This window comes from Macaca nemestrina, chromosome 2, assembly GCF_043159975.1.
Source record: "Macaca nemestrina isolate mMacNem1 chromosome 2, mMacNem.hap1, whole genome shotgun sequence".
Lineage (NCBI taxonomy): Eukaryota > Metazoa > Chordata > Mammalia > Primates > Cercopithecidae > Macaca > Macaca nemestrina.
Window position 1 is genome coordinate 88316663 of NC_092126.1, and position 22125 is coordinate 88338787.

General features: G+C 35.4%; 1 protein-coding gene across 10 annotated transcripts in view; it reads left to right on the forward strand.

The window, feature by feature from the left end:
- LOC105489997 (N-acetylated alpha-linked acidic dipeptidase like 2) overlaps positions 1–22125 on the forward strand; it is a 1462458-nt gene that overhangs the window by 1077198 nt on the left and 363135 nt on the right. For all 10 annotated transcript variants that reach the window (XM_071091264.1, XM_071091263.1, XM_071091268.1 and 7 more), the window contains one exon: positions 6407–6550. In XM_071091264.1, the coding sequence (XP_070947365.1) occupies positions 6407–6550 (144 nt within the window). The remainder of the gene's footprint in view (positions 1–6406; positions 6551–22125) is intronic.

Genomic DNA, 22125 nt, shown 5'->3' on the forward strand with positions numbered 1-22125 from the left:
CTTTTTAACAGTTTGGATGTCCTTTATTTCTTTCTCTTGTCTGATTGCTTTGGCTAGGACTTCCTCTCTGTCCGTTTCAAATTTGTTATTTAGAAATAGCTTATAAAAAGACATGTTAATCATTTCGAAGGAGACTGAGAATGTTGATTTGTGGTTTACTGATATAGTTAGTTTGGGGGAAGGTAGACAAATACAGTTTTTATTCTTTTCCTTCTTCTTTTTATATATTAGTCATTTTTAAAATTATATAAATTGTACTATAAAAAAAATCATTGGCTTTCCATATCCAGGTGTTTCACATCCATGGACCCAACTAACTGCAGATTGAAAGTATTTGGGAAAAAAAAAAATCCCACAAAGTTCCAAAAATCAAAACTTGAATTTTCTCCGTGATGAGTACTATGTTGAATTCATGTGAATTAAGTGATGTGTAGGCATTGTATTAGGTAATATAAATAATTTAGAAATGCTTTAAAGTATATAAGAAAATGTGGGTAGGTTATATGAAAATACTAGGCCAATTTATATAAATATTTGAGCATATGCAGAATTTGATATCCACAAGGGCTCCCAGAACCCACTGCTGGCAGGTACCAAGGGATGACTACATAATGATTTAGGCCAGTGCTGATCTAATGTGCATACAAAGCACCTGGGGATCTTGATAGACTACAGATTCTGATTCAGAAGACCTGGGGTGGGACCTGGGATCCTGCATTCCTAGTAAGTCCTAGTTCATGCAGATGCTGCTTGTCCGAGGACTATGCATTAAATAGAAAGGATCTATGCAACACTGAGTGAGCAGCAAGGATCTCATGTTCACACACACACACACACACACACACACACACACACACGAGGTGCACAGGGTTGAGTTATATGTACTCCTAAATTCTGAAGTTGTGCTATTCTTCTCATTCACCATCATCATTAAAACACACCAGGCCCTCTTTTATTTAACCAGCGCATTTTTATGTTATCTAACCTCTCAGTGCCTTCTTCTCAGTATGTGATATTTCTAATCTCGGAAGATTTATCTTCCCTGATGCTGTTTGGGTAATTGGCACTTGTATACACTGGCTTTTCTTTTATTTATTTATTTATTTATTTATTTATTTATTTTGAGATGGAGTCTCACTCTGTCACCCAGATTGGAGTGCAGTGGTGCAATCTCAGCTCACTGCAACCTCCGCCTCCCAGGTTCAAGCAATTGTCCTGCCTCAGCCTCCTCCCTAATAGCTGGGACTACAGGCGTGTGCCACCACACCCAGCTAATTGTTGTAATTTCAGTAGAGATGGGGTTTCATCATGTTGGCCAGGCTGTTCTCGATCTCCTGACCTCAGGTGATCCACCCTCCTCGACCTCTCAAAGTGCTGGGATTACAGGTGTGAGCCACCATGCCTAGCCAACACTGACTTTTCAATTAGGTTTAAAAGTATCCCATCTTGTCACACATATCAAAAAATAATATATATATACTGGCTACTAAGAGAGCATGTTTTTTTTACACAGCCAACCAGATGAGATTGAAGTGGGCATCAAAAGTTTCAAAAAGCATGACACAGAATTAAGGAAGTACAATTAGAACACATCTTACTTATTTTAATGCTAATTTCTTCTAAATTTCACCCACAGTAACTTTGGCTCTAAGTCTCTGAACTAATATATTATTTTTATTTCAGCAATGAAGACACTTTGGTGTCACCTTGGTATTTCAGGAATTGTAGATGAAATGACAATAGTACCATAGTGAAATTATTTATTTGTGACATTTCAAACAGTGAGTCAATGATGAAGTCAGACTTAAGACTTCGTTTATCCAATTTCCTCATTATACTATGTGCATGTAGCATTGAATCAGGGATTGAATTATTGATATAATGGGTCTGTTTTCGTCTTTATCTGGATTGCAAAGAGTGCATAATGTGAACAGAGAATTAGCTAGCTACTAAAATAAAAGTTGGTCTCCCTCAGTCTTTATGAAGCATAAACAAGATTCAGAGTATGATATAAATGCTGCAGTCTAAAAGTTAAAATGCTAAAATGTAATGTCACAGTCTTTTTTGTTGTATGGTACTCTTTCTTTCCAGGCACATAATCCACTTAATTTTCATCTCACATCTAATGAATTCTTATAGTTCATAAATATGCTTTAAAATATCACTGAATAAAAATAGTACATGTGTTTAAGTTGGTTCAGAATCTCTTAATAATGTAAGAAAATAAAACTCTTCTCTCAGCTGTTCTACAATAGACATAGGTTTTTTAAAAAAAACCTTCTGTCTATAATTTAATCTTAGTGTCCTTTAAGTCCTGCTTTTAGTATCTGCTCTCAGAAGTGAACTGTTTGTCAAAGTTCCATTAAGCTGAAGGTAAAAAATTAATGAGGGACTTACTTTAGATATTTCAAAACTAATGCAAGTCTGTTAGTCATGCAGCACAAAAAATCAAAGATTTGGGTATGTTCAATTATGGTTTAGGGATCACTCATATTTAACATTTAAATGCATTGCTTCATAAGCTTACTAGAGTATTCTAGAGAAAAATGGAACTCAGTTATTGATTTTTATTAACATAAATATATCTTCGAGATGATTTTATTTATTTAAAGACTTTTTATCTACACAAGTTAATTTTAGGGCAAGGATAATCAGTGAATTGATAGGGATAGATGGGTTTTGAAAGTTTATTTAATATGTCTGCTGGGGGAAAGTATTAGTTAGCCAGGGAGAAAGCATAACTATATAGCAAGCATAGAATTATAATTTATTATTCAATTGTACCCCAGCTCAATTTTGTCAGGACTCAGAAAACCATTAAGACATAGGCATTAAGATTATTTTTCAAAGAATTGTTGATTCTTTTTTCTACCATTAATTATTGAACTCCTGTTATGTACCTGACAAAGTGCTAGGCATTGTATATCATACGATGATGTAAGTGACTTGTTCCTTGCTTTCAAGAATTTATAGTTCAGAGGGAATAAACAAAGTGATTTTATATAGTGATAATGTTAACTGAAAAAAAGGTGCAGATATAGCACACAGAGCTGAGGGTGCCAGAGAAAGCTTCACATAGAAGATGACTTGTAAGTTGGGCTTTGAAGGAACTGAGTACTTTAGACGTATGTGATGTGTGAGAAAAGCAAGTGAAGTAAGAGGAACGACTTAAGCAAAAACATGGGGGATGTAGCTCATGGAGTATGCAAGGGTATAGCTTAAGTTTTTGCTTAAGATGCATGAATAAAACTGATAGGAAATAATATTGAAGAATAAGATTCAAGATTATGAAGGGCCTTGAATAGCAAGCTAGAGTTTGGTGTTTGAATTGGGGAGAGGTGCAATCATACAGCATCTTAAGAAGTTCCCACATTCATGAAAACTTCAAAATGATAGACAGCACATGGCTCATCAATATTATTTCATTACCCCATGCACGTTAAAAGCTCCAAAGGTAACGGCTGAGAGAGAAAATATGTACTGGAAAATCCAGATGGCTATCCCAGCGTTTCCCAGCTAGTCTGTTCAGGCATTGTCTCTGCTTTGAAACATGAATCAGTTTGTCCTCAAGTGCAGCCTGGAGCAGTAGGAGACTTGAGGCTCATCACTTTTGGCTGAGAGCAGCCTCCTATGGTCTGAAAATCCCTTTGGTTTACCTCAGTAAGTTGTACAACTACTAGCATCTTCTACATAAATTATGCAGAGCCTGGTACCTTGACATGCCACCTGTGCAGTCTCACAGAGTCCCCTCGCCGAAGGGCCCCACACTTGATTTAATGCTCTCCTACTGCCATATTGAAATTCTTCATACTTTTTGAACAAGGGATCCCACATTGTCATTTCACTGTGGGTCCTGCAAATTATATAGCCACTTGTGGTTCCATGAATATGAAAACTGTTGGGAAATAATGACCTACACTGTGGTCCAGATGCACTGTTACATAGATCTATATAAGGGAGCAATGAAATTATGAGGCCAGCACTGCTCTTATATAACAAAATGGATTCTAAGCTTAAATCTTTATTATTTTTTCTTCGAAGCCATGACTTCCATGACTGCCATAGGCCTAAGCGAAATATAGCATTTTAGCCTTGTCTTCCAGATGATAAATTAAGGAAACACTCCTGTAACATATTTTCTCATTTATAATCTACCTCCTGCTGTAGCCTGGATACCAGTATCATTGAGCTCTGCACCCTCTGAAGTCCCATCAAATTAAATTCTGAGAAAAACCGTTAGCAATTATTTTCCCTAATAAAAGTTCTGAAAAATATAGCACTGCATCTGGAAACATCACCGGCTGCCTGATAGAGTCATTCTGTTGTGTACTTCCTTTTGTGAATCAGTAAAAATATATAAACTGAATAAGTATTAGTTATTTTCTTAAGCATAGTTTGTTTTCTCCATTATCTCTATTCTATTCATACACTTTTTTGTACTTGTGTTATTATAACTGTTTTCTCTTATTTTTATGTATTTATTGTTTTTTGAAGTTATAGATGCATTTAGTTCATTTAAATAGTCAAATATTTCCACAGGCTTAATTTATAAAAATGTCACCTTCTCCTTCTCTTCCCTGTGTCTCTTCTCTCCTCTCTTTAACTCCTCAGGGCAAATATGTAATTGTTTTTAACCTCTTTAGTAGTTACTTACCTTTTATGTTTACCTTCCTTTTGCTCAGTTATGTGTTTGAGTTTGTTTTTCAGTTTTATCCATTATATTGACTTACCACTTTGAGAGATAAAGACTTAACTTTCACAAGTATTCATGTACATCACAGCCTGACTTTTTCCCTTTTCTCCTTTTTCCTAAAAAGGATAATTTTTGTGTTAAATCAGCAGTCATTATTTACATTATTATGACTATGTAAATATTATACATATTGTTCAATGATTAAATTTCTTCTTATATAACTTTCGGTCCCTTTAAGCTAACAGTTGTCTCCCTTTATAGGTTTCTTGTTTTTCTTTATAGCTAGACACTCTTCAAACCCTAACACTCTGCTCTTACTGTAAATATTCTCTCAATATGTTAGCACACATCTGGTATTCTCATTAATTTGGTCTTCCTAGAGACCTCCCTCCCCAGCTCTGCTGACCATCTGCTGTCATCCTCACTAGGTCTGTGCCCAGGGGCCAACCTAGGATTGTCCTTGGCTGAGATCTCTTACTTAAGAATAACAAAATTAAGTTGATTTGAAGTTCAGTATATGACTGGGATTTATTGACTGATAAATTTCAATGTAGGATGTTGTGGGTAAGTTGTTTCTTTGTGGGTAATAGACCTGTTTTTGGTATTTTTAGATATTTTCTATTGATCTCATCATATTTGCTAAGAGTGAATCTTCTATTGCCCTACCTGGAGAGGTTTCTATATGCCAAAAGAGAAAACTGAGGAGTCCTGGCAATCACAACAAGATCTTTTCTTTTTTTTTTTTTTCATGTTCGAGTCTCACTCTGTCACCCAGGTTGGAGTGCAAGTGGCATGGCTTGACTCACTGAAACCTCTGCCTTCTGAGTTCAAGCTATTCTCCTGCCCCAGCCTCCCAAGTAGCTGAGATTGCAGGAGTGCACCACCAGACCCAGCTAATTTTTATATGTTTATTAAACATGGGGTTTCACCTTATTGGCCAGGCTGGTCTTGAAATCCTGACCTCAAGTGATCCACCCACCTTGGCCTCCCAAAGTGCTGGGATTACAGGCATGAACCATCACGCCTGGCCAACACCATCCTCTTTGAACTGTGATGTTGCTCATTGTATTTGGTGTCTCCCTGTTCAGACTGTAACTCTCAGTTTTCTGCTGAAGTGAAGAAGGAACAGGCACCCACACTGACTGGGTGCGTGAGAATTCCAGAGGACAAGCCATTTCACAATCCGAATTTCATAAGATCCTCCTGTTTCTTGTCTCTTTTGCAGCCCTACTTTAATAAATACCTGGTGTTGACAATTTCTAACCCTTTCTTTGTTCAGTGGTACAAACAGCATTCTCAGCTTCCCTACTAAGAACTTAGGTTTTAGGTTCCCCCCTCATGTCCTACATCACTGACACTTACATATCTGCTTTCCAACTAGAATCGTATTACTACCTATTCTCCTGGCCCCTGTACATTTACGCTTTTTCATTATTTTGTCATCATTTTAGTGGAGTTGTATGGGACAATGTAGGTAAGTGCATATGTGCAATCTGCCATCTTTAACTAGGATATGTCATTGTATTTGGACTAAATTTTTACTGAGTATCTCAAATCGTGTTAATAAGTAAACAGGGTATAACTAAGGAGTAAATAAATGAATGAATATAAACTTACCAGTCATAATTTAAATACTTATTACAGAGAACTTTTCCTTAAGTGTTTTAAATTTCTGTTTACTAAGGATTCTCTTCCTTTGTCTTTTGAATACAGATGGAAGTTTTAGGCAAAGCCGATCAAACCTCACCTCTCTGTTAGTGCAGCCCATCTCCGCATCACTCGTTGCAAAACTGATCTCTTCGCCAAAAGCTAGAACCAAAAATGATGCCTGTAGCCCTCTAGAGCTTCCAAATAATGGTAAAGTATTTAATGTCATTCTCTGTATTTTACAGTTTTTGTAAAGACCATGATCATGTTTAATCTCCTAAATTGATGTATGTAGCATTATTCTTTTCAAAAATGTTGACTTTTGACGAAGTGAGCATTATTTTCTTCTGTGGCTCTTTAGCAGCATGTTTGGGAAGCAATTTTCATAAAGACTGAGACTTGACCAAAATGAGAGATTAGAAAAAGAAAACCATTTTGAACTGCTACACAGAAAAGTAGCTTTATAAATAAAGCATTTTTGTACATCCATGAAAATCTGCTTAACATAGCTTCCCGGTTTCAGCTTCAGCAGTCTCACTGCCTGCCAAGATTCAGTGGATAGCAGGCAGCTATCTAGGGTATGAAGTCTTTTAGTATAAAGCATTAAAGCCTAATTCCTGCAATTGACTAAAAAATCCCTCTGTCTATACGCATCATCGCCCGGGAGATGCTTCTTGTACTGCGGTGCAGTTTGTCAGGCCTTGTTGGACCACGTGGGATGAAACAGAAGTAGTTAAGCTACCTGTGGTGGGATGAAAGCCTTGGGCTGCATCTTATTCCTGCCTGCAGTCTCAGCCTTACGTTTCTAAAGAAAACACTCTCTTTATAATTTGTTAAATTTGTATCTATTTGCTAGGAACTACAACTTGTGGGCTCTGTTTTTTTGTGTCCAGACCTCTGGGCTCAATAGTCATATTTTATCTCAACTGTTTTTCTCTTGACAGCAAGAACATACAAAAGAGAAAATATGTTGAAGAAATATGTACAGAAAAAAATCTGAATACATTAAGGATTTCTCTGTTAGGGACATATGCTTTTCAAAATCCTATATATTGAGAGCCTCCTAAATGGATTACCAATTAAACAAGGTGGGAAAATCAGAAAACAATAATAAGCCAATGTCCTCAAAGCAGGAATGAAGAAGCACTCGAGGAGATTTTTGTTTTGTTTTGGTTTTTTCCCTGCCATTTATTCTGAGCCCAACAAATTGATTATGGGCTCTATTTGTTAAGATATGTAAAGAACACCACAATAATAGTGTAGTTGTAAGAGACACTGGACTTCTAAAAGACCATATTTAAGCCCAGATTTAAATAATTAATTAATTCAATATATATTCAGAGTCCCCAATACATTCCAGCCACTGTCCTGCCCTCAAGGAACTGATAGTCCCCATGCTAGCTCCATGTCCTCTAGTATGTCATCTCCCACTGCAAACCTCTATGTCTGTATCTACAACAGAGAGCTACACCTTTATCACCTTAAATAGTTGTGAGAATCAAAGTATGATATGTGTATCAATTCTTTATTTTTACTTTTTGTGTTATATGTTACGTCATGTATTTCTTGAGACAAGGTTTTGCTCTGTGATCAGGGCTAGAGTGCAAGTGGCTTAATCATAGCTCCCTGCAGCCTCAAACTCCTAAGCTGAAGCAATTCTCCTACCTCAGCCTCCCAAGTAGCTAGAACTGCACATGGGTGCCAGCACACTAGACTAACTTAAAAAGTATATATTTTTGCAGCCACAGGGTCTCACTAAGTTGCCCAGGCTGTTTTTGAGCTCGCTAGATCCAGTGGTCCTCCTGTCTCAGCCTCCCAAGGTGTTAGGATTATAAGTATGAGCCACCATAACTGTGTTAATTTTTTTGTATATTGTAAAATGTTACGTAAATATTAAGAAGTATCTTTGTTATCAAATAACTACTTAAAAAAAATGCATAGACATGTCTTACTCTATTGCCCAGGCTGGAATGCAGTGGCATGATCATCGTTCACTGCAGCCTCAAACTCCTGGGCTCAAGTGATCCTTTTGCTTCAGCCTTCCAAGTAGCTAGGGCTACAGGCACATGACACTACACCCAGCTAACTTTGAAATCTTGTTGAAGAGACAGGATCTCACTACGTCCCCGGGCGCGGTGGCTCAAGCCTGTAATCCCAGCACTTTGGGAGGCCGAGACGGGCGGAACACAAGGTCAGGAGATCGAGACCATCCTGGCTAACCCGGTGAAACCCCGTCTCTACTACAAAATACAAAAAACTAGCCGGGCGAGGTGGCGGGCGCCTGTAGTCCCAGCTACTCGGGAGGCTGAGGCAGGAGAATGGCGTGAACCCGGGAGGCGGAGCTTGCAGTGAGCTGAGATCCGGCCACTGTACTCCAGCCTGGGCGGCCGCGCCAGACTCTGTCTCAAAAAAAAAAAAAACAAAAAAAAAAAAACAAAGGATCTCACTACGTTGCCAGGGCTAGTCTCAAATTCCTGGGCTCAAGTGATCCTCCTGCTTGTCTCCCAAAGTACTGGGATTATAGGCATGAGCCATTGTGCCTGGCCTAACTACGTTAATTTTCTTCTTAATATGCAGAATAATGTACTTGCAAAGCAAGATGACACTCTCCAGCTGCATTTCCATAATAAATTAACAACAGGCATGAAGCCTACAAGAAGAGTTGAAATGTACACCAGTGTTAAAGCAAGAAAGTTAGGCCTGCTTTCTAAGAGACTATGACATATGAAATTGTTCTCATGGATATTGTTATGTTTTTAGAAAAATTGTTATGATTTTTAGAAAATTCAAAAAGATATATTTAAATCATTGAGAAGACATTCATGTTATAATGAGTTATTTATATTTTAAAATACAGAATATACACTTAGATTTTCCAAATACTGATTGAGCGGTCTCACTGAGTCTGGTAAATCAGTATTTGGAAAATCTAAACACATAATTCTATATTAACGTATAATCCTACATTAAACTGAATTTAATGTAGGATTATAACCCTTTACCCCAATGTTTTGGACAATAATGCTCATAATTTTTCTGAGATAATTAAGTTTCTTCATAGATATTACAAAATGCATTAGTTATTCACAGTAATGTATATCAGGGTGGGAAATGAAAAGGATACTGAATGAAGTACTGTCATTTTAAGCAATAACAGCAATGCTTATTGTTTAAGGATTAAAGAAATAATTTAAAACATATTATAATTATAACATATTGTTGAATTTTCTAAGTATAGCCCTGATCTTTAGTGTCTGAAAATCTTCACTCAGCAAGTTTGGAATGGGCACATTAAGAATATGTGTGCGAATCCACTAATTATTTATCCTACCCATTTAACCCTTTATGCACGCTAAATCAAAATTCTCTAAAATTCAGACAATAATGTAATAGAATTTTTCTACTACCAATCAAGGACTACATTTAACACCTCTAGTGTTAAAGTGAGTCATTGTTCAAATTTCAGAAATTGAGTCTTGGTCCTGTTTGTCCAAACTTGGATTATCCTTGAACCAATCATCATAATATAGTTGATGTAGTCTGTCAATAGGCTTGAGTCCATCAGAATCTATTTCTAGGGATACTGCCAAATCTACTCATAAAATGCTGATGGGAAATGCTGGCAACAGTTCAAAAAGGGAAAGTGGCAAATGGATGTTGAGAAAGCAAGTGTAGTTCAATGATGATACAAGTCTGGCCAAGATGCAATTTACAAACTTTAAGTAATGACTTGCTTCATCATTAAAGGCCAACAAGAAACCATGTAGCTCTGGGATCTTCCTCCAACCATCTTGAGACCATGGGAATGGAATGCATCCTACCTGAAAATAAAGTCAGCATAGGAAGGGATCAGATGAGTAAAGGGGAGAGAAATACAGAAATAGAGATAGAGAGAAGGTATGGGGAAAGATGGAGAAGCAGAGAAAAAGAAACCCTTATTTACATGATTAGAGCCCTAAATAAAGCCTTGTCTGAAGCCAAATCTATTGAACTTTTCATATATATGAGTCAATACATTCCTCCTTTGTTTCATCCTATTTATATTTGGTTTTTGGTTACTTGCAACTAAAAGCTATCTAACTGATAAAAAACATAACACTTCAACTAAAGAATTGAATGCCTTCATGCATGAGATAGGCACAGCAAATTGAAGTGGATAACTGGCCATTTGTATGGACATCGCTGCAAGAACTAAAAAAAAAGAAATGTATGAGGAATGGAAAAAGAATCAGGAGAAAAATTCTTACTTAAATAGATTGTTTGCATTGATTAGGTAATTGGATACTGACTCCATTTCATTTCAAACGGTCTTTTTCTTTGTAGACCTGACTCATTCATTCAAGGTATTGTCAATATTTGTCTTTGAAGTTCAGTCAAAACATGGAAAACTTAATTTTCACATATCAATCTGAGCTTGTGATTAAAATTCATGACTACGGTGATTAAAAGGGAAGAAGAAACTTTAAAATCCATTAATGAAATTTAAGGTGAAAAGTATAAATGAATCAAGTTAAAAATAATCATTTTAATGTATTTGATGATTCATTTATTTTGAAAAAATAATTGTTTACATGTTGCTTAAAACTTATCATCAGTGATGATGAAATTTTACATAAACAAATTTGGATGATGTCTCTTCAAGTGGATATACTATATATTTTTTGTTATTATTTCCTTATTTACAATTCTATATGTTTTATCAAAATTACTTTTATTATTAAAATGACATAGTGTCTAACCGATCATCTGGTTTATAATTTTTACATATTTCTAATGCATTTTGTAAATCTATCTTCCTAATCTGTTAGTAGTTACTTTAAACAATGCATTACTAGCATTTCTTGAGTACAAATTTAAAAACATGTATTGAACATATTATCTACAAGTTGTAGTTACACAAATATTTGTTGACAAATGGTGCCTTTTAACTTTTCAAGAAATATCTATTAGCAGGAAATGTTAGTACAATTGAATTCAACATTGTGTATTCTTACATGTGAAACTAATCAATCTATTCAGAGCAGCCTTGGAATTGCTACATGTGAAAAGTTCCAGTATATTATGCTACTCTCCTTAAAGAATGTCTTGAGATTTTCTCTCTCTCTCTCTTTCTCTCCCTCTATCCACCTACCTATCAATTTATCTTGGTAGACAATGGAGTAGTATGAGCCAATATGACATGGCTTCCTTTAAGTTCCAACATAACAAATGACAAACCTTTTGGGCCACAACAAAACAAAATATTTTTTAGTAGACCTTAAAAGAAAAAAAAAACAAAGGGAAAACTAAAAACTTAGTTTTGAGCAGAGTGGGCTTCAATAATATTGATTAGGCTTTTCCAATCAACATGGAGGAAAATATTCAGAAGAAATGTGGAAATTTTTAATTTGTGCAGACAACTTCTATATTGCATGCATACAGATATGATGGCTGCTCTTTATCTGAACAATTCAGAGAGCTAGAACTGTTTCAGAAGGACTGATATGTGTGGAGAAAAATGCCAGATCAACTGTCTTCAAGCAGTCAGTTACATAGTGAGCATATGAGTCTGAGGTAGGAGTTGATAATGGAGTATTCCGTAGAACTAAAGATCAACATTCATGAGCTGCCAGTCTGAAGTCCTTGGACAAAAGGAAAAAGAGCTTCAGAATTCACTTTGAAGGACTGTTCATCAGGGATCTTAAATGGAGTGAGCGTAGCGGGGAAACCTATTGTCCAAAGTCCACAGAAAGTAGAGTCAATTCTCTGTTTCCTGGGGAGTGAAGGCTGGGCTTACTAAAGGTGACGCAGATCTGACATTCACCCAGAACTTCTCAAGTTTCCAGGATTCTGTCTCAACAGTTTTGATTTTAGAAATGATTCAGCTGGAGTACAGTCTAGAGTTTTTGTTTGTTTGCTAAAAGACTTAAAGACAACCTGAGATGTACACTTGAAAGCAAAATTATTTTAAAAAGTGTTTTCTACTTTTTAAATATTTCTCAAGGTTTTTACAGCTTCTTATGTTCTTAGCATATAATTTTTCAAATACCTGTCACTTTTTACAAATTGTAGAAATTCCAACTAAACTTTGGAGTTTATATGTGTGATAAGATCCATTAGCATACACCGTATCTTTGTATTTTTATGTTATGGACCAACATTGTCATTTACTAAACAAAAACTTCCAGAGATTCATCACTGCCTTTGTGTTTCTATTATTCTGCTATTCCTTGCAAGTATCCAGTATTTCTCTGCATTATTCTATTCAATATTATCCAAACATATCTTGCATGTATGTGTCTCTAAGTTGTAAAGGCCCATTACCCTCTAAATTCTTACGGTTCAGTGCAAGTGTTGTATTCTCCACCAAAAACCCTTTAGGGTTGCATTCAAGTTGGACATAGCCTCTCTTTATGACTCTCTCATGCATTTGGCATTTGTATGCTATTTGGCATTATGATATGATATTCTTCTGAAGCAGAGCATAAGCAACTGAATTTTCATTAGAATATGTTGTTTCCTCTTTATAATTCAATTATTTGAGGTTTTCTTTATGGTTCAGGATATCATCAGTGTTCTATGAGTATTTGAAAAGAATGTATGCTGTGTTATTGTCTATTCTATACATGTCTACTTAGACTAAGTTCCTTAATCCGGTTGTTCAAATATTCTATATATTATTCATGTTAAAATCTCCTACTGTGAATATAAATTTGTTCATTTTCCCTTGTAGTTAGTCAATTTGCACTTTATATGTTTTGAGATTATTTCGTAGGTGTTTATAAATTCAAATATATCATATCTTCTGGAATAGTTGAACCACTTATCACATGAAGTGATATTCCTTATGTGTAGTAATTCTTGTTTTAAGTTTGAGTAGGCCTGATATGAATTTTGTAGCACTATTTGTATTAGTATCTTTATGCTATGTATTTTTTGCTTTCAACCTTCCTGTATCTTCCCTTTATATGTCTCATTAATAGCAAATAATTTCCAATTTAAACGCAATCTGATGGTCTTTTAATAGGAGCATTTGCTCCCTTTCATTTAATGTGATTAATATGTACTTAGACTTACAGTTTTCATCTTAATTAGGGTTTCTTCTTTGAATCACATATTGTTTTCCTTTAGTTGTATTTTTTCTTTAGATTTAGATTTTTGCCATTAAATTTTTCTCTCTATTATTTAGAAGTTATAAATACATTTTGTATTCTTTTACAATTAATCTAAGAAATTACAACTTCTTAGAGATCCCGTGCCCCTGCTCTGCTTAGTGTCAGGTAATTTTCTTTGCACTCTTGGGAGGAAGTGGGGAAGTTCAGAACTTTAGGATTCCTACTTTATAGAGGAAGAATCTTTTTTAGAACCACCTTCTTCATCCCAATTTCGGTAAGCCCAGGACTTTGTCTTCTGACCTTTGCATCCCACGAGGCCATCAATATTAAAGGGTTCTCTTTGTTTACCAAATTCCCTTAGGTTGAAGATAGCCTCATAGTTTTATTTACCTGGGTTCCCATCACAACTTAAATTTTGACCTAGTAAGTTCTTAATTTCTTGCTAATTCTCAGATGCTGTTAACAAGATTTATTTTGTATTTTATTTGTCATTATAAGTTATTATCAGTGGGTGGATTAATCTGACATCCTAGCCCACCATATTTTTAGTAAGGAAAATCTTCTCTTCCTTTCCATCCGTTTATTACCTGACAGCAAATATGGACTCAGAAAATTGTGTAGATTGATTGACATATAAATCAGGTCATCAGGAAAAAAGGATCCACTAAAAATGTGCAATTGAAGAGAATTTAATCAAGTGCTTATGCACATGCTGTGGACAGGTAAAGCAAGACAGAAAAGAGATACCATTGCTACTGCCTCTAAACCAGGTCTAGTAATTGCTACTACCTGTAAACATGAAAGGGCAAGAAGAGAGAGCAGTTGTAGGAACTGGCCAGTACTTTAGCTATAAGAGAAGAGCTGTGGCTTTCAGCCAAGCAGAGTTGTCACTGCATAATGTGGACAGTAAGGGGGGTACTGGAAAATAAATACTCCCATCTTTCACTTAACCCAACCTACTGTCCTCTTGTTGATGCCTTCAATTAGGTAAACTAAAAAACCTGAAGCCAAAGAATAAAAGAACCAGGTAGATGTAATGCATAGAGGTTACTTCTCCTGGGGTAAGGTTAATGGAGGGTGGCAAATAGATGTGAATGAACAAATAGAAAATATGCAACAAAGATAGAGCTTCAGTTGATTAGTAGATTAGTAGATTAGTGCTTCAGGTGATTAGTGCTTCAGGTGATTTGGTAGACAGCTAAGAAAAAAATGGTCAATTTTTACATTTCTGAGGGATACAAAGACAGTAAACGTTATTTTTTCTCATATTCATATTATTTAGAATATCTTCCTAGTTACATAACTTTACTAAATAAAAAGAATACAATTTAATTCAATGTTAATTGTTTTTCCAAAAGTATGGAAGCTCGCATGAATACGTGCACATATGGGTGTGTGAAGATGTGTATGCATGTATCAGATAATCAGGGAATAGCTATATGTACTTGAAAGTTTACAAGTTACGATGACATAGAATCTAGAAGCAGTTTATATTCAGATTTTCAGGCAAACAGTTGGCAATAGGAAAGATATCTGCAGACTGCAGCATCTCAGTCATCAAAACTCCCTCTAGAACAGATTCTAGTCCCCGTGAGGATCAGGAAAATTAAGAAAATAAAAGAACAATCTGGAAGTCCAATCCTAGAAAAAAAGTTCTTTTCTAGAGCCACATCAGCAAGAAAGGGACTCAAGTATATATAATGGGACAAATATTCAATTAAACTTAGAGACTCTAGAAGATCTATGCCTAGGAAACTAACACACGCTTAATTATTGGATATGAGACTCAGAGTTAGCAGCAAGTGTATTCTTCAAATTTCTGTGAATAATGTTGGAATTTTTTCTAGATATTTGGTATAATTATTCAAAATACAGGTGGAAATGAAGGTTTGTTAGTTATCCCGGAAGAAGAAGATTGAGAACCAATTAATCTGGCTCTTAATAATTGCAACAAAAATGCAAGACAGAATTGTCTCTGGACCATAAAATTGGCAGTAGTTATTTTTCTCTGCACATGATGAAATTAAGGGATAGAGAGAGGCAGCTATTTCATGTCTCTTAGCTCTGACACCCCTCACCCTATTTGAATACAAATGTTCTCTGAGTGGAACACATTTTTATATCTTGAAATCTTTTAAACTTCACATGTCATAATTAAAGCTGTCATCAAATTTTACATGAAAGGCAGAAATTGGTAAATGTGAGCTGGAAATGTAATTTTTAACTACCAGTACACACACACACACACACACACACACACACACACAGCAACTTTTTGAATAATTAACTGCCCCTAAATAATATTCTCCGGGAGTTTCTAATTACAACTTTCAACCGTGATTTTTTTTTAAAACTTGAAATAAATGTACAGAAAGTTGCAAGAATAAAAGTATTTTTTCTTAACTACTCAAGAGCAAATTACAAACATAGTGAACATCTCTGACTTTGTCAGTGAATTCTCTGACAATGACATACTCCTACACAGATGACACAACCATCACAATCAGGAATTAACCATTGACACATTACTACCATGCATTTCACAGACTCAATTCAACATTTTCCAATTTTCCCAGTAATATCCTGAATTACAATAAGATCCAAACTAGGCACATGTGTAGCACAAAATTGTCAAACCCACCATTTCCTTCAACCTGGAACAGTTTCTGTCTTGTCTTGACTTCCTTTGCTTTGCTACCTTTCGATGTTACATACCAATTATCTACAGTATTGTTCCTCAAATCTGTGTCTATCTGATGTTTTCTTATGAGGATATTCACACACTGAATCTTTAACAGTAATACTACAGAGTGAGACTATGTTTTTCCCATCTCATATTATGAGCTGGTGCATGATATTACCATGTGCCAGGGAATAATTTGTTTCCCTGTATGTAATCAGTTGATACCATTACTCCCTCCACAATGGATCCAACCTTAGTCTCTGTCTAATATGGGCTATTCACCCTATATCAAATGTTCTACCTGCCCCTACCACGATGTAGTTAACTTCCTTACTTTACTCAGGCTCTAACAATGTGTGTTCTCCAGCTCTTAAAAACAGATGTCCTTCTCACTCTGCTTTAGTTTGTCCCGTCTCTAGTGATGCTGCTACCTTTGATCTCTTGATTAAGGTGGTGGCTGCCAGGTCTCCTTATTGAAGTTACTTTATAATTGTTTTCTTTTACACTCAATAAGCATTTGAAATAATGTAGCATACTGCCTCTAACCCCTGCTATCTCTAGCCATTAGTATTTGTGTTCACTGACACTTGTTGCCCAGTCATTTCTATGATGATGCCAATGGTGACTTTCTAACTTCCTGGGTTTTTTTTTTTTTGGTTGTTGTTGTTGTTTTTAAGACACTTTCAGTCTGTTACTATAGTGCAGTGGCACCATTTTAGCTAACTGCAGTTCTTGAACTCTTTGGCTCAAATGATCCTCATGCTTCAGTCTCTGAGTAACTAGGACTAGAGGCATGCACCACCATGTCTGGCTAATTTTTTTTTTTTTTTTTTTTTTTTAAGAGGCAAGGTCTTGCTATGTTGCTCAGGCTGGTCTCAAACTCTCGGCCTCAAGGGATCCTCCCAAAGCTTTAGGATTACAGGCATGAGCCACCACTTCCAGCTGTAATTTTATCATCTTTACACTTATTAGTTGAAATTCCACTGTAAAGAAGAGATTTTTCTTTTTTCTATTCATTTCTTGATATGATTTTTTAAATTTACACATGCCAATATTGAGTCATTACTTGATTAGGATTTATATTCATAATAGATTCAATAGGTTATATACCAGTGCTATTTATATCTTGATGCTCAGATTGTCAAATGTTAGCCAGTAATAGCAACTTCAGATGGATTCTGTGTCCTTTGACATGTACTCATTATTCTTCATGTATTTACTTAGTTTTTGGCACTATAAGACATACTAAATCGTCTTGTACTTTTCCTATGCCAGCTCTGTTATCAGCCATTTCTCCAAAGACTCTAGGTCCTTTAAGTGGAGAATAGTCTAGAAAAATAGATCTAGATTCATCTATTGCTATTGAAGTGTTGCTTCTCTCCATACTACTCAGTGAACAAAACTAGGAAAATATAATTATATTTTAATATTATATTTTATGTAAATATATAAAAATATATCTATACACTCAGACATATCTGTATTTACTTTTAAATCTACGTGTGTGGGTGTTACACACACACACACACACAGTTTTATATATATGTATGTTCTCTTGGATATATATATATATACACACAATCAACAACTTATATAGATATGTTCTTATGGTTTTATATATATAAATATATAAATTAATATAAACTCATATGTCCTCATGGTTTTGTATATAATATATAATTAAAATATATTAAATTTTATAATTTAAATATAAATATAATTAAAACAAATTATATATATACACATATAAAACCATGAAAACATATCAACACCGAGTTTTATTTATCTTTCCATGTTTGTAAGTCTTTTCTCTAGCAGTTAGAAATCACCTTCTCATTAAATGGAATATATTTACTTAGGTAATTAGATCCCCTGCATGTAATCAATTGATGCCATTACTCCCTTCACAATGGATCCAACCCTAGGCACTGTTACATACAGGCTATTCACTCTATATCAAATGTTCTGTCTGCCCCTACCAGTCTGGTTAACTTCCTCACTCCACCCAGGATCTAACACTACATGCTATTCAGCTCTTAAATTCAGATGGCCTTCTCACTTTGCTTCAATCACTTATCTCATTGCACTATTTCCCCTGGCAGTTGCTTTCCTCCTCATATTCAGGCCTTCTCACAAACAGGTACACATGCAGACACACACATACACACACACACACACACACTTAGACACTATCCCCACCATCCTTGGGTCCTGATATATCATGCTGGACCACAGGCCAAAATAGCTAGATCCTGAGGTCCACAACCACCATCAAAGAAAATTAGCACAACAAATACATATACCACCCAAAGTTACCATATTGGAACACATGGTATAAGAATTTAAAATAAGGATTAAAGTTAAACTCAAAAAGAGAATAAAATATATTAGCAATATAAAACAAAAATCAGAAAACATTTTTAAAAATGAGAGGAAATAATAGGTGCAGAAAATAAGATAATTGAAAGAAATACAGTAATAGTTAGGGTAGGTAGATAGATACAGTCATAGATAGATGTCACTGAAGAATAAATTCAAGAGCTAGAAGATCAGATTGACCTTCTAGATCCAGACAGGCTGGATCTAGGATAAATAAATACAAAAGTACAACTAAAAGATACAGTGGATTAAAATGGAGTTGTAGAAACAATATTAGAAGAAGGAAAAAATGGGAGAGAGAAAATGGTCAAGAAAGTAATAATAAATTTTCCAGAAAAAAAGGAAAAAACACACCTATATATTTTATAATTAAATTCAAAAAGCACAAAAATAAAGAGGAAAATTCTAAATGTTTCTACGGTGAAAAAGGGTTCAATGTTGTCAGGTGCTACACTAGGAGGAGACAATCTCTCTAGGTTTTAATTCCACCATCCCTGGGGATTTGGAGAAGAACTACCCCAGAGTGTAGGTTTGTTCAAACCTTTTTACAACAGTGCCTCACTCCAGCAGATTTGGGAAGGCCTGCTAAACCCAATTTCTGTTCTGCTATTTAATCCCTCCTTTTTCATAGTTTGTTCATAATCATACATGTTTTTACCTAAGTTCAATCATTCTGTATATCCCTCTGTATTCTTTTCTTTTCACTTATAGCATATTCATGTTTCTATATATTCTTTTTATATTTAACAGCCACACATTTTATCACAATTTTCTAAGTCATTTCCCTGTTTCAGATGTTTATGTTGTTTTTTATTATTGCTATTATAGATTATACTGCAGAGAGTTGAATTATTCTTGTAGGATACATTTCAAAGTACAGGATTGCTTTTGTTATTGCTATGAAGAGTAATATTGCCTTACCAATGGATTGTTCAAATTAGCAATGCCAACAGCAGCAGATGTGTCTTTACAGCAAGTTTATTCAAGATCTTTCTGATATTTATTATTAAAATTTAAAATGTGATTATGGTGCTGACTCTAGTGAAGAAAAACAGACTCTATGCATATTTATTTTCAGATGTGAGTATGAAATAATATAAGGATTGTAAATGCACCAATCATCACTCTGTAAAAATGCACCAATCAGCACTCTGTGTCTAGCTAAAGGATTGTAAATGCACCAATCAGCACTCTGTAAAAATGCACCAATCAGCGCTCTGTATCTAGTTAAAGAATTGTAAATGCACCAATCAGCACTCTGCAAAATGGACCAATCAGCACTCTGTAAAATGGACCAATCAGTACTCTACAAAATGGACCGATCAGCAGGATGTGGGTGGGGACAGATAAGGGAATAAAAGCTGGCCACCCCGCCAGCAGCAGCAACCTGCTCAGGTCCCCTTCCACACTGTGGAAGCTTTGTTCTTGGTGCTCATTGGTGCATTTACAATCCTTTAGCTAGACACAGAGAGCTGATTGGTGTGTTTTTACAGAGTGCTGATTAGGGCATTTACAATCCTTTAGCTAGACACAGAGTGCTGATTGGTGCATTTTTACAGAGTGCTGATTGGTGTACTTACAATCCTTTAGCTAGACACAGAGTGCTGTTTGGTGCGTTTTTACAGAGTGCTGATTGGTGTGTTTACAATCCTCTAGCTAGAGAGAAAAGTTCTCCAAGTCCCCACTCAACCCAGGAAGTCCAGGTGGTTTCACTTCTTAATTCCCCTTCTAAACAGGACACCCCAACAACTGTTGGGAATTGGGCAATGACCACTCTAGCTACTTCAAGTAAGAATGTGGTCCAGTAAGAATTAGTACATGTGTGTGAAAATGGTTATTTTAAATTTTAAGCACTATATTAATGCAAGGTAATATTGCAAGGAGTACAGTATACATATTGTGAGGCTTGCTCACAGCTAACTTAGACAAAAATATATTGAATTTTAGAAAACCAGAAAAGATTCTTCATCTATATCTATATCTAAAATAAGCAGGAAAGATCATTGAAAGGTATAAGGTAAAGAGTCTATAAAGTTCACTTATGTGGATCATCTGGAACAAACCTTGAGCAGGGAATTAGACAAACAGTCAAAACAAACAAACATACGAGCCCAGTGCTATGACAATCTTGAAAAGGCAGAACTATGAGACAGTAAAAAGATCAGTGGTTGCTGCCAGGGGTTTTTGCGGAGAGAGGGAGGGAAGGAGGGATGAAGAGGTGGCACATAGGGGATTTTAGAGTAGTGAAACCATCCTATATGATACTATCATGATGGATATACCTCATTATGCATTGTCAAAGCCCATCAAATATACAACACAAAGAGTGAACCCCAGTGTAAACTATGGATTTTATGTGTCATTATTGGTCTATCAGGTGTAACAAATGTTCCACAGTAATGCAGGTGTAACAAATGTTCCACAATCTATCAGGTGTAACAAATGTTCCACAGTAATAGGAGGCTTGGGAGACAGAGGGTATTTGGGAACTGTGTACTTTCTGCTCAGTACTTTTGTAAACCTAAAATGCTCTAAAAAACAAAGTCTATTAATTGAAAAACAAACAAAAATGCATAGTACCTAAATTAAAAGCACAATGCTCAGGCTCTACATAGATTTACTCATAGATAGATAAGGCACTCAGGTATTCTCTAAAGGCCTCTTTACTTTTGTTTTGGTTATTATTTTAACAAATTCAGTGTACTGATTTTCCATTTAATTCGTTTGAAAGGGTACATTGAGGGAAAGAAGTAATGTATTTATTATAACAATTTCTATCTAGCAGTAAGAAGTGAACGTCTGTGGGTCTGCCAGTATAATGTGGCTACTTTGCATTACCTGCTTTCAAATTTGCCATGCTCTGCCCTGACACTAACACCTAGCTACTCTGAAACCTCTGCTTTAAGGAAAACTTTAAAGATCCTGTGAGCCACTTCCCAACCCAGACTTCTCAGGATCCTTCAAATACAGGATTAACACATTTCATCTCCAGAGACTATGTCAGTTCTGTGACTAGAGTCCCTCCTGATTTGTGTCTTTGCCTTATTTGCAAAATTTTTGAATATCAAACATAAACAGAAAAATTCAAAAAGGTAGAGCGATTAGTACGGATTTAGAATAGAGGTAAGGAACCTACAAACCCAGATAGAACTAAAAACTCTAATATATGAAAACATGTACAGCTTTAAGAATCTTTATCTTTTTATGTTGTGTAATGCTTTATTTACCATTTTTAAAGTGTTAATAAAATAGTGAGTCATACTGGAAAGGTTATTGTCCACATGTTCTTTATCTGAAAATAGAAAAGTATTCAATATTCTTTGGAAATATTTTAATCTATTTTTTTCCATTTTTAAAAATATGAGTTGCCCACATCTCCTGAAGGTCTTCTGAATGCTCTCATAATGAACCCTCATTGTAGAACTGAATGTAAGGTTTAGAAGTGCCTGTTTATGGCTCTGAGGTTCAAAGATGCTAGCAATTGTATCTTAGTCATCATTGCATAACAAGCACCTAAAATAGAATCTGTACAAAGTATTGAATAAATATTTGTCAGAAAAAGTATAACTTTGGTTATCTGAGAACATTCAATTCTGTGGAATTCTTTTGCTGATGATATTGGATAAATA